Genomic DNA, 18,644 nt, shown 5'->3' with positions numbered 1-18,644 from the left:
GCATAGGCATTACACCGGATCTGAAAAAGTTCACGCCTTCATCAACTGCCGATCTACTTGAATGGTCGTTCATTGCGCGAAGTCTCTATTCCAGTGAAAATGCAAATCCAAAGCACAAAATCGATTCAGCGTTGCGCGAAGGTCTCGAAGATGTCATCACAGAAGTAATGGAGAATATAAACAATTATTCCCGACAAAGGGGACGTGTTATCGAATTCCGGGAACTCCTCTACGGCTACAATAGGTTGAATCCCTTGCATGGACAGGATTTAATACTAGACTTATTGTTGATTTATAAACGATATCGCGGCAAAAAGATGACTGTACCGGTGCGTCGCCATTTGTATGTGCAGCGGGCTTTTACGGGTACTTTTGTAAAGGAATTCAGCGAGGACTTTTACAATGTCACCCTACAGAAAAGTAAGTGGATAAAATTTTTAGATAATTTCTTTTTTTGGATGGTACTCTGAACGTTGTGCGTTCAAGTAAGTTTCACGTGTTTACTAGCTTAAATCATACACAGGGTCTAATAAACAGGTGAAGTGAGTAATAACAGCTTTCCTGCTTTCCTTTTCCCCTTTCTGGCATTCGACTGTCTTACAGGAACAATATTGATTGTTATTGAAGTTATTACTGAGCTCTGTTGCTTTTGCGATGAATTTACTTAGAAGTATATCCAGGAAGCTCTCTGGAAACTCCGCATATAAAGGGTTTTCCAATAAGAGGTGTTATTTTTATATTGAAAGAAAAATGCTATTTTTTAATATAATATAAATGATCGGATGTTTATTTCATTATAAAGAGGAAGGTATGCCGTTAATAGTGGAAAATAACATCAGTCAAATGACCACCACGACCACGCATACAGGAGAATATCCTTTTCATGAAATTTTCCATAATCGAGCTGCAAAATGGCTGCCCCATGTCCTCGATAGCCTCACGAATTCCATCTTTGCGGTCTTGAATTGACACTGGGCTGTTGACGTAGACCTTCTTTTTCACGTGGCCCAAAGAAAAAAGTCACAAGGTGTTAAATCACAAGCCACCGACAATTGTTTCGCCATAAAAAGGTTTGGCTGCCGTAGCCGAATGGGTTGGTGCGTAACTACCATCGGAATTCACAGAGAGAACGTAGGTTCGAATCTCGGTGAAACACCAAAATTAATAAAAACATTTTTCTAATAGCGGTCGCCCCTCGGCAGGCAATGGCAAACCTCCGAGTGTATTTCTGCCATGAAAAAGCAGGGAATCATCCATTATGCGCTGCTCCCCTATGGCCAAACGCTCAATTCGGACCTGTACTGCCAACAACTGGACCGCTTGAATGCAGCACTCATGCAGAAGAGGCCATCTTTGATCAACAGAGGCCGAATTGTCTTCCATCAGGACAACGCCAGGCCACACACATCTTTGGTGACGCGCCAGAAGCTCCGGGAGCTCGGATGGGAGGTTCTTTTGCATCCACCGTATAGTCCGGATCTCGCACCAAATGATTACCACCTATTTCTGTCCATGGCGAACGAGCTTGGTAGTCGGAAGTTGTCCTCAAGAGAGTCCTGTGAAAATTGGCTCTCCGAGTTTTTTGACAATAGGGAAGCGAGCTTCTATAAGAAAATGCCCCCGGGCATTATGAAGTTGGCATCTCGTTGGGAACTCGTCATCGAACAAAACGGCGCATATTTGACTTAAATCGCATTATTATAACCAATTTTATGAACAATTGAAAGTTCAATAAAAATACCGGAAGACTTTTTTGACAACCTTATATTTCTGCCACGAAAAAGCTCCTCATAAAAATATCTGCCGTTCGAAGTCGACTTGAAACTGTAGGTCCCTCCATTTGTGGAACAACATCAAGACGCACACCAAAAATAGGAGAAGGAGCTCGGCCAAACACCCAAAAAGGGTATACGCGCCAATTATATATAAAAAGGGTAAAAATGGCGAAGGCCTCTTTGTGGAACATTAAAGCTTATCCGCTCAAGTAGATCTGGACAGTCGATAATGCCTTTAACAACACTGAAAATAAACGAAAGTGAAAGGACTGCACTTCTCATTTCTAGAGATTCTAAATTAATCAGCTTTAGCCGAGAATTATAGGGTCCTCAAATCATACGGAACGTAATGCTTACTTAAAACACGTGAATTTTTTTCTACCCGCTTTTACATCTTTTGACTGGTGCGTCAAAACGATTTTTTTTATCTTTGAACCAGAATTTCGGCTAGAGTAACGGTTCGGAATTGAAAAAAAATGCATACTCGAAAACATATATACATACATATGTATCGGGTGTTTTTTTAAGAGTTTGAGAGCTTAAAATGATAATAAAAACAGAAAAATTGTTGGAATGAATTTTTTATTATAATCTGGTAGATTTCATCGCATTTATTTTTTGAATATGATACGGATACGCCGGAGATGTCCACCGCTGCTATAAGTTACATAGTCCATTCGATCAGTCCATTTTTGGGCCACTTTCCACAATAAATCTGGCCGTATGGAGTCAAAGGTGGCTTGAATATTGCAATAAACCAAAAATTCAGTCAGAATGGCTCGATAGCGCTCGCCATTCATCGCACCGGCAGCTCATTTATTTCTTTTAAAGTAAATTTCCACAATTTGGAACCGTTATTCTGGCGTTAAATGATTCGTTTAGCCTGTGATCTCCACACCATTTGGTTCCAACAAGACGGTGGTACTTGCCACATAGCCCGTGTAACAATGGATTTATTGCGTCTCGAACCAGTGGATTGGCCACTAAGACACATCTTTGGACATCTTTGGGTATGTAAAGTCTAAATGCTTTGTGGATAAACCAGCTTCGATTGAGGCATTGGAAGCCAACAATACTAAATTTATTCACGAGATACCGACCGAAATCTTCCAGCGATTCATTCAAAATTGGTGTTTACGAATAGCCGAGTTACGGCGCCGTTGTGGCCAACATTTGAAAATAAATGTCATGAATGGTTCTGCACAAAAATAATAAAGATTGCCCAATTAATTTAAATTTTCGTTTTTTTTCAATTTAAATTGTGATACCCCCAAATTTATCACCCTTTAGTTGCCTAGCAACGTTCAAGCGTTCTATGTGCATCCTACAAAATTGGCCGGCTCATTTATTTCTAAATTATTAATTTTATTTTTCTTAAAGAAGTAAGAAATAACTCGGTATGCAGATGAAAATTTTTTGCAATAAAAGATTTGTTTTCATGTTTTTCTGCTGAGCATTGAATTTCAATAGTTTTAAAATCTCCGTGGAAGCACTTTTTTCAACATTATGGTTTTTTATATTTTTTCACATAAAACTTTCTTTTTTATAATTTTTTTATAATTATGATTGTCAATGCTTTTACACTTCTACGTAAAGTTTATTACTTTAACTCAGGCTCAGCTCAGAATTTATGACACCAAAAGAGTATGAAAGGATTCAGTTTGGTCGGTCCATGATGAGAAAGATTTAGATTTTAAATTTTGAGCACCAACCAAGAAAATTGATTTAAGTGTTTTAAAACACTTTTTTGCAAACTTCGTGTGTATATGTTTATATACATACATACATATATACATATACTGTATTTTGATATGAGACAAATATATGTAGATACCTACTTATGTACCATTATTTTCAGACTATCTGAATGACATGCTGAAGTCTGGTATGGAACGAATTTCAAAGCACTTTACCCTACCTGGTTTGCCGATCGCTCCCGAAACTTCGAAAATCGTATTTGTGCTGCCCATCGCCGGACGTTATGCCACATTCAAGCGCTTTTTAGACTCCTACGAGCGTGTAGCAATAGAGCAGGACACCAATTGCGATTTACTGGTAGTTATTTTTGGCAACAACACCAGCGTGCAAGGTCACTTGCAACTCTTGCTTAATCTGCGCCAGCGTCACGTTTACGAACACATAAACTATATACAAAGGAATGAAGAATTTTCTCGGGGCGTGGCCTTGGATGTGGCCGCGCGTTCATCTTACATACAAGACAACGACATAATGCTCTTCATCGATGTGGATATGGTATTTCAATTGGAAACATTGCAGCGAATACGGCTTAACACTGTGCAAGGGCGGCAAGTATATTTACCAATCGTGTTCAGTCAATACGATCCCAAAAGACGTTGGAGTGGTGAAAACGTGGAGAATGCATTTACACCTGCTGAACAAATTTCTAATGCATCTGGGTACTTTCGGCAATTTGGTTACGGCATTTGCGCTATCTATAAATCGGACATACTTGACAAGGACATAAATGGCTTGGATAAAGATATTACCGGATGGGGATTGGAGGATGTAAAATTCTTAGATAAAATCGTTAAGGTTGGTAACCGGCGAAATGATTTCCTTGTCAACACTGCCGAGGTACCAACTCAGTACAATGAAGCAGCGCAAAAAATGCGGCGACTTAGTATATTCCGAGCTCCAGACCCCTCATTAGTACATATATTCCACGATATCAGTTGCGATGTCAAACTTGATGCTCCACAATACAATATGTGCCTAGGAACGAAGGCAAACTCACTGGGCAGCACCCAATTTATGGAGCAATTATTTTACAGCAATAAAGAAAATATAAACTTCATTTTAGAAATGAATCGCAGGAAAGAGCAAAGATGAAATGCTACATGTGTACATTTATATATTCCACTGCAGATTACATATTCGGAACAACAACGTTCAAAACATTCAACAATTTATAGGTTAGGTTAGGTTTTTGTGGCAGTCGGCTTAGAATAGCCAACTCACTTAGACGATGTAGGTCCGTTGTGTGTAACAAGGGAACCTTACTGCTTACTTTCATGGAACCAGTTAGACTCTCTTATGAAGCGTAGGATAGATTTTATCCCTACACCGGATAGTTTAATTTAGCATTTAAAAAGCAGTAATGCCAACGTAATAAAACAATTTCAACAACTTTGGCAGTTTTTGCTTTTAACATAGATCTTTCCTACACAATTTTAATGCTTTGCCGAAAAAATCTTTATTTATGTCCTCATTTTATTTATCACAAAGATTTATCATATAAAAGTAACAAATTGTTTGAATGTTTACGATTTATGTATGTACGCGAGTTGTTTGGCAATGCAGCCGAAGTGTGAAATCATAGCCGAATATACTCGTAAATAAATCCGACTCGTTCCTGTAACATTAACTAGATCGCGTAGGGAACGGTGTGTATTTGTTGTAGTTTTTAAGGTATACTATGCTTTAGATATTATATCAATTTTGTAAAAATCTGTGTATGTATGTACATATTTTAGTATTTCTGACGCTCATAAAGTATCAAATGGCAGAGCTTTAATTAAATATAAAATAGGAAAATTCAAGTGTTGTTAAATATAACTGGAGTTTCAAGGGTTGTTGTTGGTTGTTGTTAAGGCTGATTACATGAATTGAACAGGCTCTATATCGAGCAGAGCTAATGTTTGATTAAGAATCTCACGCACCGCTTTCACCAGATAAACGCGTGCATAGACACATGGCATTAAGTGTTCGCGTGTTTCTTGCTGCAAAATTAAATATTAGAAATAAGAATATAGAATTTCGTTTACCAAATTTCACTTACAGTTAGAATGCGTATGCGTCGATAATAGACACTGAAGAGTGAAGCTAAATCTCCAAGATATCTCACGATTGTGTGGACGGCACATACACCCTTCTCTATCTGTTCCAGGCAGCTTTCAATAAGATTCGGGAATGCGAATATGTAGCCGAACACTAGTTGCCATTCTTCCTATATGCAAAAGTCAGATTTTTGTACAAACTTGATTGGACTAAATGAAATAAGGTGATATACTAATGCACTTTGGAACTTACTTCTTCATCGAGTAAAGTGAAGTTAATATTCTCCAATGGCGGTAAATTTTCGTAGGCACCATTTTCTACCTTTTCATCAAATTTTCGCAGCAATGACTCAAGACGAGCGGAATTGTACAAAATAAAAGCAGCGCCTAACGAATAAAAAAAAATATATTTTAAAGGATAAATTAATTGCCGCATAATACCTTTAGTGCTTCCTTTTCCACTACGAGTTATTTGTACTGGGCTTGAAAAACGCACTTCCATTAAATCAACCGTTACGGCAGCTGAACCTAAGCGACTCATCAATGCATTAAACTTTGCATCATCTTTGACTCGTACGCCATACTTATGCATAGCCATTAAACACATGTCATTAGAACGGCAACTAAGATAAAACCATTAAAAATTGTATTTACCATTGTACAAATATCTCAACTAGAATGTACCTGAGGTACTCACTGGTTTTCAATTTTGTTAATTTTCCAGTAAGCGGATCTATGACTAGACCACAACGAATTGTTGAGTAGCTTAGCTTACTAGGAGGAATAACCGGTGAATTTAACGAAGGTTTGCCAGCGACACTTGTTACATCTAATTGCAAAACGTTAGCCCCGTTACCTTTTTTGGCTTGGATTACCTCCTCCTCGGTTACCACAGTCCACTTAGAGTATTCCAAAACACGGCCCAAAATGTCTTCCACAAGTTTGGCTCGGTAAAATGACAGTTCACTGGCTTCCTTTTCGTTTTGTTTAGTACAACTGAGCCAGACTCGAAGATTTGGTTCCTTTTTTAATTTGCCAAATCCTCGCGTATTGGTATCTTTTTTTAACACCTCCTGGAGCAACACTCCCATGACTATATGTCTATGCAGATACAAAAAACAACGCTCATTTTCAATTCGTATCCGTTCTATTGGGAATTTCCAACAAGCGGCCGATTCTAGAAACTTCCTCTTCGCTGTGTTAGATATATCTTTTTCTTCTTTGAAGATTGCAAATGCCATTTCCCGCAGCTTATGGCCGGTTTCTTTACAGCTTTTCCTCCATAGGTCCGGACAACCAGGAAAGCTGAATTCGCCATGTATTTTCAACTTCTCTCTGTGTACTCGAATAAAACTGATTGAGGTTTTTGGAAAATCTACTCCAGGAAATAGACTTGGCTTTTCTAATAAATATGAACACAAATCTTCAATTATTATCGTCGTTGGATTAATCATTTTCCTATCCACAGTTTTGTTTTGGTTCCTGCTTTTACACGATTGGTTCATTGTCAAACTTAGACTCACTCGCTGGTTGCAAGCCAGAGTTGCATAAATATTTACTTTTAGCACAAAAGGAGTGATGGAGATATTTTTACCGGTCCAGTATTTTAGAAAGATTTTAGAATGTCTATAGTAGAAAAAATCAATTTAATTTAAATTTAAAAGATACATGAAAGTTAATTTTTTATTTCTATTTTAATATCAAACCAAACGAAAAGTTGGTTCAACTTTTGTTTTGACTGTCATCTTCAAAGTTCTGTTACAATATAAATGGTTTTCTGACTGTCGTTTTGGTACGAGTATTACGATGCTTTTTATGAGTAATTTACCTCAGTATGTACCATGATTCAATGATAATAATAATTGAATCATGAGTATGTACTTCAAATTCATTTGTTTTCTGAAACTTCTTTTTCTGAACGTGTAAATAATGTAACGAGTTAAAGTACTCGTTGCGCAACATGCGAATATCACTAGACATAAACTGTCAAATTTCACATCATTTGTGGCATTTGTTTTGATAAAGGATGTAAGTTAAAAGTATAAAAAATTTGTTCCTGAACAACATTGGATAAATAGTCATGGCAGTTGTAATCGACTTAAATTTGGTTTGCATTGTTTGCCTTCAAGATGATGGCGGTGAATTGAAGTCTGTATTCTCGGATGCCCTGCCAGTAACGACTGCGCCACAGTCAGACGCCAGCATGACAATTGCCGAAAGGATCACATTTTGTTCGGAGTTGAACTTATCAGATATAAACATTAAAATTTCAAACAAAATATGTGATCGTTGCTTGGATGACCTCGCTGCAACATGGCGCTTCCGAAAAAATTGCGAAACTGCTAATTCTCTCTATCGCTCCATACAACAAGAAGAGGAGGACGTTGTATCATTGGCTAATTATGAGCTTGAGTCTCAGAAAACCAAAGAACCTGCAGGTTTGAAAATTCGGCGAGTTCACCCCGAAGTCAAGTCATATCTTAGCACGTCACAAATAGATGAAGAACAATCTGATGGCATCATTAATGAAACTGACGGAGAAAAATCTCAAGATGAACTAGATTCCTTTTCCGGATTTAGCATAGTCGAATATATTGATGAGGATGATCAAAAGGATACTGCAAGTACAGATTACTTTGATTATGTTAGGGAAGAACGGTTAGAAGAGGCAAATGACAATCTTAAGGATATTGGAAAACAAAACGTTCTAGAAGTAAGTTATGCCAAGAGCCCCAAAGCAAATGAAACAACAATAACACGTCCGAAAATTGAGTTCGAGGACCACGAGAATTCTCAGTTACAAATAAAGCGAGAATTATCAGAAGATTCGGTCGACGAAGTTAGCACGGATTCACTAAGTACGCTGCCAGAAAATAATGCGTTTTCCAAACATCAAAAAGAACTAATTTCGACAATATTTGAATCAGAATGTCTGCGAGGCCGTGTTCGACAAAATCTAAATGAAAAAGAAAATAGCAACAAAATTCAAAGCAACACTAAGCTAAATTTTAATGTACAAGGAATAGCTGCTAAACGAAAATATAATCCTAATAAAGTTACAGCCCCTGCAGAAAAGATACCTCAAGGGGGGTTGAAATCGCCTTCACATAAAAGCAAACCATTCCATTCATCAATGAAGATTTGCGAAATTTGCGGAAATATTTACAAATACCAGCATGCACTGAGTGCTCACATGCGGCGGCACAATAACGACCGTCAATTTGGCTGTGAACTTTGCGACAAGGCATTTGTTTCGAACGTGGAATTACGCCGTCACATGCGCGTGCATACGGGCCACAAACCATACCCTTGTTCATTTTGTGACCGACGCTTTTCCGATTTTGGATCACGTAGTAAACACGAAAGAACTCACACTGGAGAACGACCGTATCATTGTACAACATGCAAAAAGTCTTTTGCATACCCACATGTTTTAACGGTACATTTGCGGACACATACCGGTGAAAAGAAATTCCAATGTACACGGTGTGGTAGAGGCTTTACAAAGAAAGCATATCTCTTGGCCCACTTAGAAAATCATACACGCTGCGAAAACATATCATTAATGGGGCGACTGAGTGATGAGGGTTCCCTCGTTAATAGTAAACCGGATGCCCATATAACGCACCAACAAGAGATCACAGCAATAAAGACAGTGGCCGTCGAAGAATGCATCTTCACCACAGAATTAATTACCGAGGGTGAGGAGAATATATCTAATGAGATACAACACATTGTTGAGCAAGCCGAGATCGGGCATTGTGCTATGGAACTGGAGGAAGCCATCGACGAAGAACATTTAGATGAAGAAAATGATGTTGAATATATTTTAGGTGTACAATCATAGTAATTTTGATATAGCTTGCTATAATTTTCCTTTAATAAGATAAAAATATCATACTCGTAAAGCAAAGTTTTATATTTATTAAAAAAATATGTACAAGTACTTGTAGATGTAAGTTCATGACGACTAGCTTACTAGGTTGTTCCGGAAAGAAAAACCACTACACAAAACTAAACATGTTTACCAATGGGTCAACTCCTAATTGGAAGCCTGCTCTGAATCGTATTGCTAGGATCTGGAATCCTACCACATTTCTCAACAGTCGATTTTACGTTACCGAGACCAGCTAAGAACTGTCAAAAGTGGAGAATGTTTTATGCTCTTTAAAACAACAACAACATACGGCAGGGTCAACTTATATAGAGCAGAGTTACATCCTGACATCGGAAACACCTGTCCAATTTGCGAAGACAAGAAGCACGTCGTGCTTAATGCGTTATTATATATTTTCAAACACGACAAATATAGAAGTAGTGAAATATAACAAATAAAATAAGTACATACCACATTTTATCATAGCATTCTTTTGAGTTGAAAGAGTTCTCGCAGTAAGTAGTTCGTTGAATATATCCGAAAACCTATTCCATAAAAAAAAACGATACATATTTAAGAACAAAAATGTTGTCTGTATAGCTTATTTCGCAACTAAAAACCTCAAATCTACTAAGCAGGTTAATTAAATATTTAGACAACAGTTAATTTCGTCAGTTAAGTTCTTATATACAGCTGTTTAAATTTTTACCAACCTTGCCAAATTTGAAATTACCATTTGTCTCTTAACACAAATGTGTCAATATATGTATGCATGTACCTATGTATATACACACTTTCATCTAACTACCTAAAATGATCTTCGAACTAAATGAGCATACAACCAGCACACATAAACCTGTTTCCGAAGAAAAGCCCCATGTGCAAGATATTGAGTCTGCAGAGAATTGTATGGTGTGAATGATGCTACAAGTGGCCACTTACAGCAGCAAGTTTATTTTATTTTACATAAATATACATTATAGCAACAAACTCTGTATTTAAAGACATACTGTGTAAGGTTTATGTAGAAAAGAAATCAATAAAACTTGATCGGCTTAATTCGATGGTATTGTATTGGCGGTTTTTGCATAATTCATAATTCAGCATCACATATGTACGGTCACATGCTTGAACATTATCTGTACCATGTTTGATTGCAACTTTATTTTTATGAACTCAAAATAAATGTCTAGTTTCTTAGTCCTCAAATGTCAACCTCCCAGGTCCGTGATTTTTCATATATCGTCGGTACGACTTATAGCGAGGGTTCGCTGCCAATTTCTTCTTCATTTCCTCCTCCTGTTCCTCTTGCCATATTTCAAATTTATCTTTTTGCCATAACTCCAATCGCAAGTACTCTTCGATCTGATGGTCTTCTAACCCATTAAATTGGTTCTCACCCATTTTCATGTAACGACGTATCAAATAGAGCTTTTCCTCACGTCCGTAGGGGTGTTTATTAACTGTGAAATACCAAAACCACTTCGCATGCCATACTAGAAAACGAAGCAGTGTGTAAGGAAATATCAGCAATTGTACCCACAGTACGTCCCATATTGAAGGTTTAGCATAGCCACCTCTAACGTCCATCTTTTCTTCGATTACTTTTCGCACAATTCGTTCGATTTCATCACGTTGTTCCACCTTCGACATACGATTCTTTCCTTTGCGATTACTAATTTTGTCTATGTCTTCTTTGGCAATTTCTAATGCCTGATTGCGATACTTTGGCACAGTAGCCAAATATTTAATTGCGCTATCATAACGCTGCAATCCCGAGTAGTATTGAATAATAGAAACAATTGTAAGAGTTACAACTATGACAATGCGTACATCGACTTTAGGTGCAACTCGACGTCGATAGTAGCGATAGTAATGTGAATAGTATTCCTCTGGATGATCCAACATGTAATCGTAATCCCGACGAGACTCATCATCTCGCAATATTTCATATGCAGTCGCAACCAATTTGAACTTGGTTTCAGCTTCCGCTTTCGCTTCAGCACCGCGATGCATGTCAGGATGGTGTTTCCGTGCTAACAAACGATACGCCTTGCCTATTTCCGATTTTGTAGACTGTCGTGTTACACCCAAAACATCGTAACAATCCTCCCTGCCGCAGTAGATACCATCTAAGAGCCCCAAACACGCCGGTAGCATTGCAACAGCAACTCCGAAAAAGCAAACATATTGTGCGAAATGCATTTTTATCCAGTAACTCCTTTAATATTTTACCAATTGATGATCGTATGTGACCTCAATGAACACCTGTGGCTGCATGTGCTGTGACGCTCTTCTGCCACGTTCAAAGCAATTTTTTCACCTTTAACGAATTTCGTCGCTTTACTTGCGCCCGTATTGATGGAATAACGATGCCGCTGCGAAAGTTCCGCTGAGCTTTTTTGACTGCTGTGAACAAATTTAATACTCCGCTATAAGAGCAGCAAATCCGGCTTGAGTACTCAAGAAATCTTCTTACTTTTAGTTTTTCTTCTACCAGAACCACCACAGGTCTAACCACACAGCTTCAATAATTCGCTTTCTAAAATTTTCGTACTCTCTCTTTCAGATCAAATTTGGCGAATACAGCAACAGAGAACTTTTTAATTCTCTGACAACAGACGGCTTTTTTACGTATTTTAAACAGCTGATTAAACAGCTTTTTGTTCTTTACATATCGTGAAACAAAACAAAATATCTGTCACTCGACTATTTTGACATTTCTTCATTTATGTTTTTGACACATTTTTGCCACACGTGTTTATGTGCGTTTATCTGAATTTCAACTAAATTGCATTTGAGACAAAAAAATATGTCCGTGGTAAAGAAAAAGCGTATTTCGAAAAAGAATAAGTCAGCATGGCGTAAAACAGATATAAAAGATGTAGAAGAATTTTTGGAAGAGCAGCGACAGGAGGAGCGCGTTGGGTAAGAGATAACTACTAGCCACATATGAAGATATATGCATATTATCTGCGGTTGGTGGGATACGGGGGCATCCATTTGTAGGCCATCAAATCCAACACCAAACTCCAAGCAAAGGATGTAAAAAGTTTAACGTTTGTTTGTAGCTCATTCACAGAAAAAAAAGACGATGAACTGTTTATTGTAGATGCGACGCCTCTGAAGCCCAAGCAGACTGTCTTAACAGCGAAGCAAAAACGCAAATTGAACGCTAAAAAACCATTGCGCTCTTTGGAAGCTCTTAACAATACCTCGAAAGTTCAGGATCCAATTGCTAAAAGGTATGTTTTCCACAAAAAAAGAGAAGAATTGGACTAAAAATATATTTTTTAATATTACAGAAATCGTGTTCGACAAAAACGGAATGGTCGTAATATTGAAGAAGAGGTCCGCAATCCTACTAAACCACGACACTTTCAAGCAAATAAAGATAGGGAAGAATACTACAAAGCTCTTGAAAAGAAGTTAAGCAAAGACCGAAAGAGTGATATAGCAGCAAGAGACGTTTGGGCCGAGGAAGATTTCCGTGACAAAATGCCTGGTTTGAAAGATGAAAAAGGCTGGATAAGCAAAGAGTTAGCATTGTATGTGGCAATGAATGTGGGCAAGCCAGCAGTAAAAGTACACGACAGCATACGCCACCGCACAACAAAAGCAAAGTGGGTAATAAAGTTATGGATCTTCAACATATATGTAAATTAATAATTTTTATAGGAATTTTGAAGCTCCTCATCCGGGTATGAGCTATAACCCATCGTTAGAGGATCACCAAGATCTGCTAAAAAAAGTGGTTGATCGCGAAGAAAGAATTATAAAGACGGAAAACCATTTAAAACGTGTCACTACTCAAATGTTTTCGAAAGTTACCCCAGAAGAACGCGATAGACGTCGACTGGAAGAAATGCGTTCTGGATTAGATGAGGAAGCTGAAGATGGCAATAGCGCTGACGATGACGACGAAAAAAACAACAAAGCAGATAGCGAAGCGTATAAAAGCATCAATCCACCGGTTGAGAACAAAAAAAAGAGTAAACAGTCACGCCGCAAAGAATTGCGACAGAAAGAGTTAAAGAAGAAGCATGAGGAAAAGAAAGCTCTTAAAAAGCAAACTGCAGACTTAAACAGGTGCATATCGTACAACTTAGCTGAAAGTAGATATACTTCACATTTTTTTCTTCTTTTAGGATTAAGTCAATAAAAGCTGAAGTTGTTGCCGAAGAAGAACAGCTAAATATTTTGAAAAAGCATCGTAAAAAGGTTGCGTTGAAGAAAAAATTCGAACCGAAACGTTTAGGACGCCTTAAATACGTGGACCCAGATATAGATGTCAACATGCCTGATGAAATTCCTGGAAATCTTCGAAATGCCAAACCCGAATCAAGTTTATTGATTGATCGATTTAAGAATTTCCAGAAACGTAATATATTACCAGTCAGTGTTGCTGCAGGAAAACAAAAATCAAAGAAGATTAAACGCTTCCCACGTAGTTCCCACAAGGATCCTGGTGTGTCATTCCAAATGCTCCGGGAACAGCGGAAAGCAGCACAAGCATAACCGTGGTTGCAATTATTTCAAGCTATTTTTAAGTTTTTGTGAATTTTTCAATTAAGAGGAAAATAAATTTCGGTTTATTTAATTACAAAATCAAATGTGTTTGTGAGGTTTTATACAACAAAAATGCTTAACAACATGATTCCTTAATTTTAATATGGCAAACTGTATTCGATTTAGCCAAATGTTATGTTTCCTAGTTGACTGGTTTTTGAGATCTCTTAATTTAATTAGCATTTCCATTGTATGAACCTTTTGAGTATTCTACATTTCATAAGTGGTTTTCTTACAAATTTATTAAAATGTATCTTTGGTTTTAGATGTTGAGACTTATCTTGGCAGAGAGGTGTGTTTATAGCACAGCAACCTATTCGCCTCTTCAGCTGACTGAGTTTTAATGCGTATCACAATCCCAATTTTTTCCAGAATGTACTCATGCGAGTATTTGTATCGAAGATACTTCGCACCATGAATACCTGTATAAGTCCTACCGAAATCATAGCACAAATCTGGAACAGTGACCACGTATTTACTTTAGAATAATTAGCCTCCGCCAAGTTGCGATCGCGTGCTTCATTAGATCGCAACATATTTAGTATCTGATGAGCCCTCGCTATGTGCATGTGTACGCGTCCAACATATTCCATAATTTCGTGAACTTGGATGTCATACAGTTCCTCCAATTTCTTGCCAGCAGCGTCCGCATCCCAATTATTATCAAAAGCTGATTGTCCTTCTTGTTCAATGATTAGCTCGAAGAACACAGTTTTGCGATTATACGAACTGAATGTATTATCGAAACAGAAGCGGTAATCACCTGACTTACCCGCTTCGTGGCGATGTATATTCTCGGGTTTTTTATAGTCACTAACTATTACTAATCCAATAGGATCAAGCAACGAGAAGCTTATATCTAAGTCGCCATGCCCACCGTCAATTACTTGATATTCTATATCGATGGTTTCACCATTACGTACTGGATGATAAAAGCACTCATTTTTGCCAGCTTCTATATAAACCGTCATTTCCTTTTCGTATCCATACACAATATTAAAAATGGCAACTGTTATCAGCAAGAATCTCAGCTGAATGCGTATCATCTTCACAAAAATGGAAAGACATACATACATATATTAATATAATAAAAATAACGTTCGAAGAAAAAATTACCATATCAAGTTTAAACAGAGCAAATCAACTATCATTAGAGTACTCTCTGTTGATAACAGCTGTTCGAAAAAATTCAAAGTTGCAAATAATTCGTAGTATTCTACCCCATCATTCATAAATTCAAGACAATCGCTTCTATTCATTTCTCTTATCTGGTTGTCAAAGGAAATTATAACGCGTTGAGTCCCTTCAATTTTAATAGAGATCTTCACATCGAGCTCGTGGCTTCTTTACTTGGCAGTTTTACGCATGTTTTGTTTTTGTAAAACGAGTGCACCTGAGCACCACGATGGTAAGCTTGGCTTTGATCGATAATTGTCAAAATAATAATCACCTGTTTAACAATTGGCATTTGCTGATCAGACGCGATGCTTCTGTTCAAAATATTAAAAATTCAATAAAACAGTAGGTGACTCATTTTTACAATCTTGTTTTCTTCCAGTGGATAACACAAAGCTAATTTGCATGTGATTCAACTAGTGCGAAAAAACAATACCAAACCAAAAGAAATATATCCCACAGGCCGTTCACAGCAAAACACATTGCTGAACTGTCAACTGACAAACCGTTAAAGTAATGAAATTAGTGTGAGTACACCTAATATTTAATAAATATTTTCGGGCTTAATACGAAGTACTCACGATGCATATATACGTTTTATCATTGAGGGTCACAATGATTTAATAACATGGGGTCACAATACCTATATTTTTGGTTCAGTGCTTAGGCTATGGTTAAACAACCTAGATACATTTTTCAGGTTCAGCGTACTCTAGTCTCTTTAGAAACATTATTTTACAACGTTCCATGATATGGATACGTTTTCCTCCAAATGAAATGTGCCTCGGTATTACTGTACGTTTACATATGCACACGGTTGACTTAAGACTAATACTTTGTGGACATACAACTCTGCTTTTATACATGTGGCAACTCGTATTTGCTAGCAACTTCTATCTTGTCATCAGGCATTATTGTTTTTTTTTTTTGTATCTCATTCGCTTTGTATTGCTACCAGTTGTTTCGAATATTCGTGATTTGCCAGATTGCCCTCCACTTAAGTCTGATCGTCCCGATTAGACTCCAAATTCTTCGATACAAACGGAGTCAATCTCCCCAGGTGAACTACTTTGACATTCTCCTTTCTAATTAGTTTTGCATTGCTGTATACAATACATAAATAGTTTAATTTTTTAATCACCTTGTGTAGGCCCTCCCAGGGTGCTTTTAGTTTTGGAAAGAAAGGAGCTTTCTTTGCTGGTTATAAATAAGTACAAAATAGCTCATTTATCTAAAAGTAATATTATTAAACATCTGCCATCAGCTGAGATGGTTTCACTTTAAAAATTAAAACTTCTCGCATTACACACGTACTCCTTACGTGCAACCTTTATACGTTTAGGTGGGTGAGCTTTCATTTGCATTGCCCTCTCATAAGTTTGATCGTGTTAGCTGGCACTTAATAACGTTTGCCGTACACCCTACACACAGCGCATATCGTCACGATTCGTAAAAGTAGCAACAAGGCGAATCCATTGAAGTGATGGAAATAATTTATTTTCAGAGTATTGCTGATTGAAAAATGCACAAAAAATCGTACATAATTTTCATTTTGATATGTAAATAAACATCTAATTTTGGCAATCTGGCAAAGCAATCCCATGGGAAATTCTCCTTTTCGTCTTAGTGGCATCATTGTTTCTATGTGCGATGCGGCTGCCAAACCAAAAAACCTACGTACGAATTCGCTGTTCGTGACTAATTGCAGCATAAGTTTGTTTACCAATAGTTTGCTTCTGGACTGCAATATCTACAAAATTTGTTTATTTATTATAAACATTTTTCCTTCGTATCCTGTAACAAGACTTTCCCCACATGACTGCCGAAGATAATTCCGTAGAGTGTTTTAACTCAAATAACGAAGAGTTTTTTATACCGGGGGCTGAAGAATTGGAAAACCTCTATGTGATGCTAGAGAAGGGTACAATACCGGAGTTGCAGTGGCAATTTCCAGGTCGTCAACCAATATGTACGGAAACGACTGGATCAACACCTAAAATTGAACCAACAGCAACAGCGAATGCTGAATCAGAGTAAGTTGATATAAAATATCTAAATATATTCAAATTATTCATATAGTAGTAGCTACACTGAATTATCTCCTTTACTTTCAGACCGGCAGCTAAAAACGACTTTGACTTTAGTGACGATGTAGCACAACCTCAAATGCGAGTGAGGAGTCAAAACTCAACACCAAAATCTACGAAAAAGAAAATTGCAAATTTTGCGGGTGTCATGGAAGTACTAAAGAAGAAAAACGCAGAGGGATCTTCATAACAAATAGCCGTGGCCCAGTGTGCCTATAACCAATAAACAGTTAGTCCGAAGTGTGTGGTTAAAAGTACCGCTTGCTTGTTTTAATAATATTTCTGTAGATTAAAAGTAGAGGCCTTAGTAAAGACGGCTTTCCGGCAATTCAATTATTTGTTTTATTTTTTATTATTATTCAAGGCATTTCACTTAAAATTATTTCTTTAGTGACAAGAATACGCATGTAGAGTGTTACGCCTATGTGCTTGCGGTTCGATTGCTAGGCTGCTGGTGCAATGTTAGAACGAGTTTGATATTTTTTGCTATTGTACCAGCATGACTGGTATCGCAAATTGTGAATTTTCCATTGGAGAGGAAGTGTTCAAGTTGTTTTTGTTATAGCAGCATAAATATTCCCCATTGGAATACTTGTGGAGTGACAGTCGCTGGTTGGATATAAATCCGGGTCGTTCAGGTAACTAGGAACCGATAGTGTAAAGACGTAAACTTCGTTCTACAAAGCAAACCAGTTTTTTCTGTCTATATTTTTGCTTTCTATTGAAAACAATAGCAGTAAGAATTGCAGGCCCAATTTTGGCTTTATTTATAATGATCTTGTCTGCGCCTTTTTTTATAAATCTAATGTTGCGCGGTCGCCGTAGCCGAATGGGCCGGTGCGTGACTATCATCCGGGGTACGTATGTTCGAATTTCCGTGAAACACCAAAATGAAGAAAATTTTTTCCAATAGCGGTCGCCTCTCGGCAGGCAATGGCAAACCTCCGAGTGCATTTCTGCCATGAAATGTTCCACATAAAAAATATCTGCCTTTCGGAGTCGGCTTAAAGCTGTCGGTCATTCCATTTGTGGAACAAAATTAAGACGCATGCCACAAATAGGAGGAGCTGTTTTAAAAAAGAGCACCAGCCGTTTCTTGTGCTAACCGGCGCCAGTTAAACACACCAAGTGAAGTCAAGTCCTTCTCCACCTGACTTTTCCAACGCTGATGATACTTCCATCTTCCTCTGCTACCATCAACTGGTACCGCATGGAATACTTTCAGAGACGAAGCGTTTGTATCCATTCAGATACAGCCGCTGGATCTTTACTAGCTGCGCTATGTTTATATATTCGTACATTTCATTCAGCTCATTATCTCATCGCCTGCGATACTCGTCATCGCTACCATGCAAAGGTCCAA

The 18,644-nt window shown here is 37.7% G+C and overlaps 7 protein-coding genes across 10 annotated transcripts in view; 4 read left to right on the top strand and 3 right to left on the bottom strand.

The window, feature by feature from the left end:
• Nucleotides 1-18,644, top strand: part of LOC129236986 (chondroitin sulfate synthase 1) — a 107,298-nt gene that overhangs the window by 10,127 nt on the left and 78,527 nt on the right. For 2 of the 3 annotated variants that reach the window (XM_054871330.1, XM_054871329.1), the window contains exons 7-8: nucleotides 7-420; nucleotides 3,634-5,335. In XM_054871330.1, coding sequence (XP_054727305.1) covers nucleotides 7-420; nucleotides 3,634-4,625 — 1,406 coding nt within the window. In that variant the 3' untranslated portion in view covers nucleotides 4,626-5,335. Of the gene's footprint in view, nucleotides 1-6; nucleotides 421-3,633; nucleotides 5,336-18,644 lie in introns of those variants that run through there. The other variant, XR_008581732.1, reaches the window with a different exon arrangement.
• Nucleotides 5,352-7,266, bottom strand: LOC129236988 (uncharacterized). The gene is made up of 5 exons (XM_054871332.1): nucleotides 6,257-7,266; nucleotides 6,014-6,195; nucleotides 5,826-5,959; nucleotides 5,575-5,742; nucleotides 5,352-5,515 (listed from the first exon to the last, which is right to left on the bottom strand). The coding sequence occupies exons 1-5, from the start codon at nucleotides 7,075-7,077 to the stop codon at nucleotides 5,393-5,395; spliced, it is 1,428 nt and encodes a 475-aa protein (XP_054727307.1). The 5' UTR covers nucleotides 7,078-7,266; the 3' UTR covers nucleotides 5,352-5,392.
• Nucleotides 7,476-9,929, top strand: LOC129236987 (zinc finger protein 184). Its single transcript, XM_054871331.1, has one exon. The coding sequence runs from the start codon at nucleotides 7,653-7,655 to the stop codon at nucleotides 9,417-9,419; it is 1,767 nt and encodes a 588-aa protein (XP_054727306.1). The 5' UTR covers nucleotides 7,476-7,652; the 3' UTR covers nucleotides 9,420-9,929.
• LOC129236991 (dnaJ homolog subfamily C member 25 homolog) lies at nucleotides 10,355-12,112 on the bottom strand. The gene has a single exon (XM_054871335.1). The coding sequence runs from the start codon at nucleotides 11,652-11,654 to the stop codon at nucleotides 10,647-10,649; it is 1,008 nt and encodes a 335-aa protein (XP_054727310.1). The 5' UTR covers nucleotides 11,655-12,112; the 3' UTR covers nucleotides 10,355-10,646.
• Nucleotides 12,226-14,056, top strand: LOC129236990 (ribosome biogenesis protein NOP53). Its single transcript, XM_054871334.1, has 5 exons — nucleotides 12,226-12,377; nucleotides 12,521-12,694; nucleotides 12,755-13,072; nucleotides 13,128-13,538; nucleotides 13,598-14,056. The coding sequence occupies exons 1-5, from the start codon at nucleotides 12,262-12,264 to the stop codon at nucleotides 13,965-13,967; spliced, it is 1,389 nt and encodes a 462-aa protein (XP_054727309.1). The 5' UTR covers nucleotides 12,226-12,261; the 3' UTR covers nucleotides 13,968-14,056.
• On the bottom strand, nucleotides 14,019-15,501 carry LOC129236993 (transmembrane emp24 domain-containing protein 1). 2 transcript variants are annotated; one of them, XM_054871339.1, is made up of 2 exons: nucleotides 15,469-15,501; nucleotides 14,019-15,064 (listed from the first exon to the last, which is right to left on the bottom strand). In XM_054871339.1, exons 1-2 carry the CDS (start codon nucleotides 15,484-15,486, stop codon nucleotides 14,369-14,371), a joined length of 714 nt encoding a protein of 237 aa, XP_054727314.1. In that variant the 5' UTR covers nucleotides 15,487-15,501; the 3' UTR covers nucleotides 14,019-14,368. The 2 variants fall into 2 exon arrangements, with proteins under 2 accessions (XP_054727314.1, XP_054727315.1); XM_054871340.1 differs by lacking the exon at nucleotides 15,469-15,501 and adding an exon at nucleotides 15,135-15,346.
• Nucleotides 16,860-17,614, top strand: LOC129236995 (uncharacterized). The gene is made up of 2 exons (XM_054871342.1): nucleotides 16,860-17,227; nucleotides 17,309-17,614. Exons 1-2 carry the CDS (start codon nucleotides 17,010-17,012, stop codon nucleotides 17,469-17,471), a joined length of 381 nt encoding a protein of 126 aa, XP_054727317.1. The 5' UTR covers nucleotides 16,860-17,009; the 3' UTR covers nucleotides 17,472-17,614.

Source organism: Anastrepha obliqua, chromosome 2 (assembly GCF_027943255.1).
Source record: "Anastrepha obliqua isolate idAnaObli1 chromosome 2, idAnaObli1_1.0, whole genome shotgun sequence".
Classification (NCBI taxonomy): domain Eukaryota; kingdom Metazoa; phylum Arthropoda; class Insecta; order Diptera; family Tephritidae; genus Anastrepha; species Anastrepha obliqua.
The sequence above is the reverse complement of the archived record's forward strand: the minus strand, read 5'-3'. Positions and strand labels throughout refer to the sequence as shown.

Coding starts and splice junctions, on each gene's coding strand:
- LOC129236988 (XM_054871332.1), bottom strand. CDS start 7,077: ATGAACCAATCGTGTAAAAGCAGGAACCAAAACAAAACTGTGGATAGG. Junction 5,960..6,013: donor TGGAAAAGGAAGCACTAAAG/GTATTATGCGGC, acceptor TTTATTCGTTAG/GCGCTGCTTTTATTTTGTAC. Junction 5,516..5,574: donor GACGCATACGCATTCTAACT/GTAAGTGAAATT, acceptor TTAATTTTGCAG/CAAGAAACACGCGAACACTT.
- LOC129236987 (XM_054871331.1), top strand. CDS start 7,653: ATGGCAGTTGTAATCGACTTAAATTTGGTTTGCATTGTTTGCCTTCAA.
- LOC129236991 (XM_054871335.1), bottom strand. CDS start 11,654: ATGCATTTCGCACAATATGTTTGCTTTTTCGGAGTTGCTGTTGCAATG.
- LOC129236990 (XM_054871334.1), top strand. CDS start 12,262: ATGTCCGTGGTAAAGAAAAAGCGTATTTCGAAAAAGAATAAGTCAGCA. Junction 12,378..12,520: donor CGACAGGAGGAGCGCGTTGG/GTAAGAGATAAC, acceptor GTTTGTTTGTAG/CTCATTCACAGAAAAAAAAG. Junction 13,073..13,127: donor CACCGCACAACAAAAGCAAA/GTGGGTAATAAA, acceptor TAATTTTTATAG/GAATTTTGAAGCTCCTCATC.
- LOC129236995 (XM_054871342.1), top strand. CDS start 17,010: ATGACTGCCGAAGATAATTCCGTAGAGTGTTTTAACTCAAATAACGAA. Junction 17,228..17,308: donor ACAGCGAATGCTGAATCAGA/GTAAGTTGATAT, acceptor CTTTACTTTCAG/ACCGGCAGCTAAAAACGACT.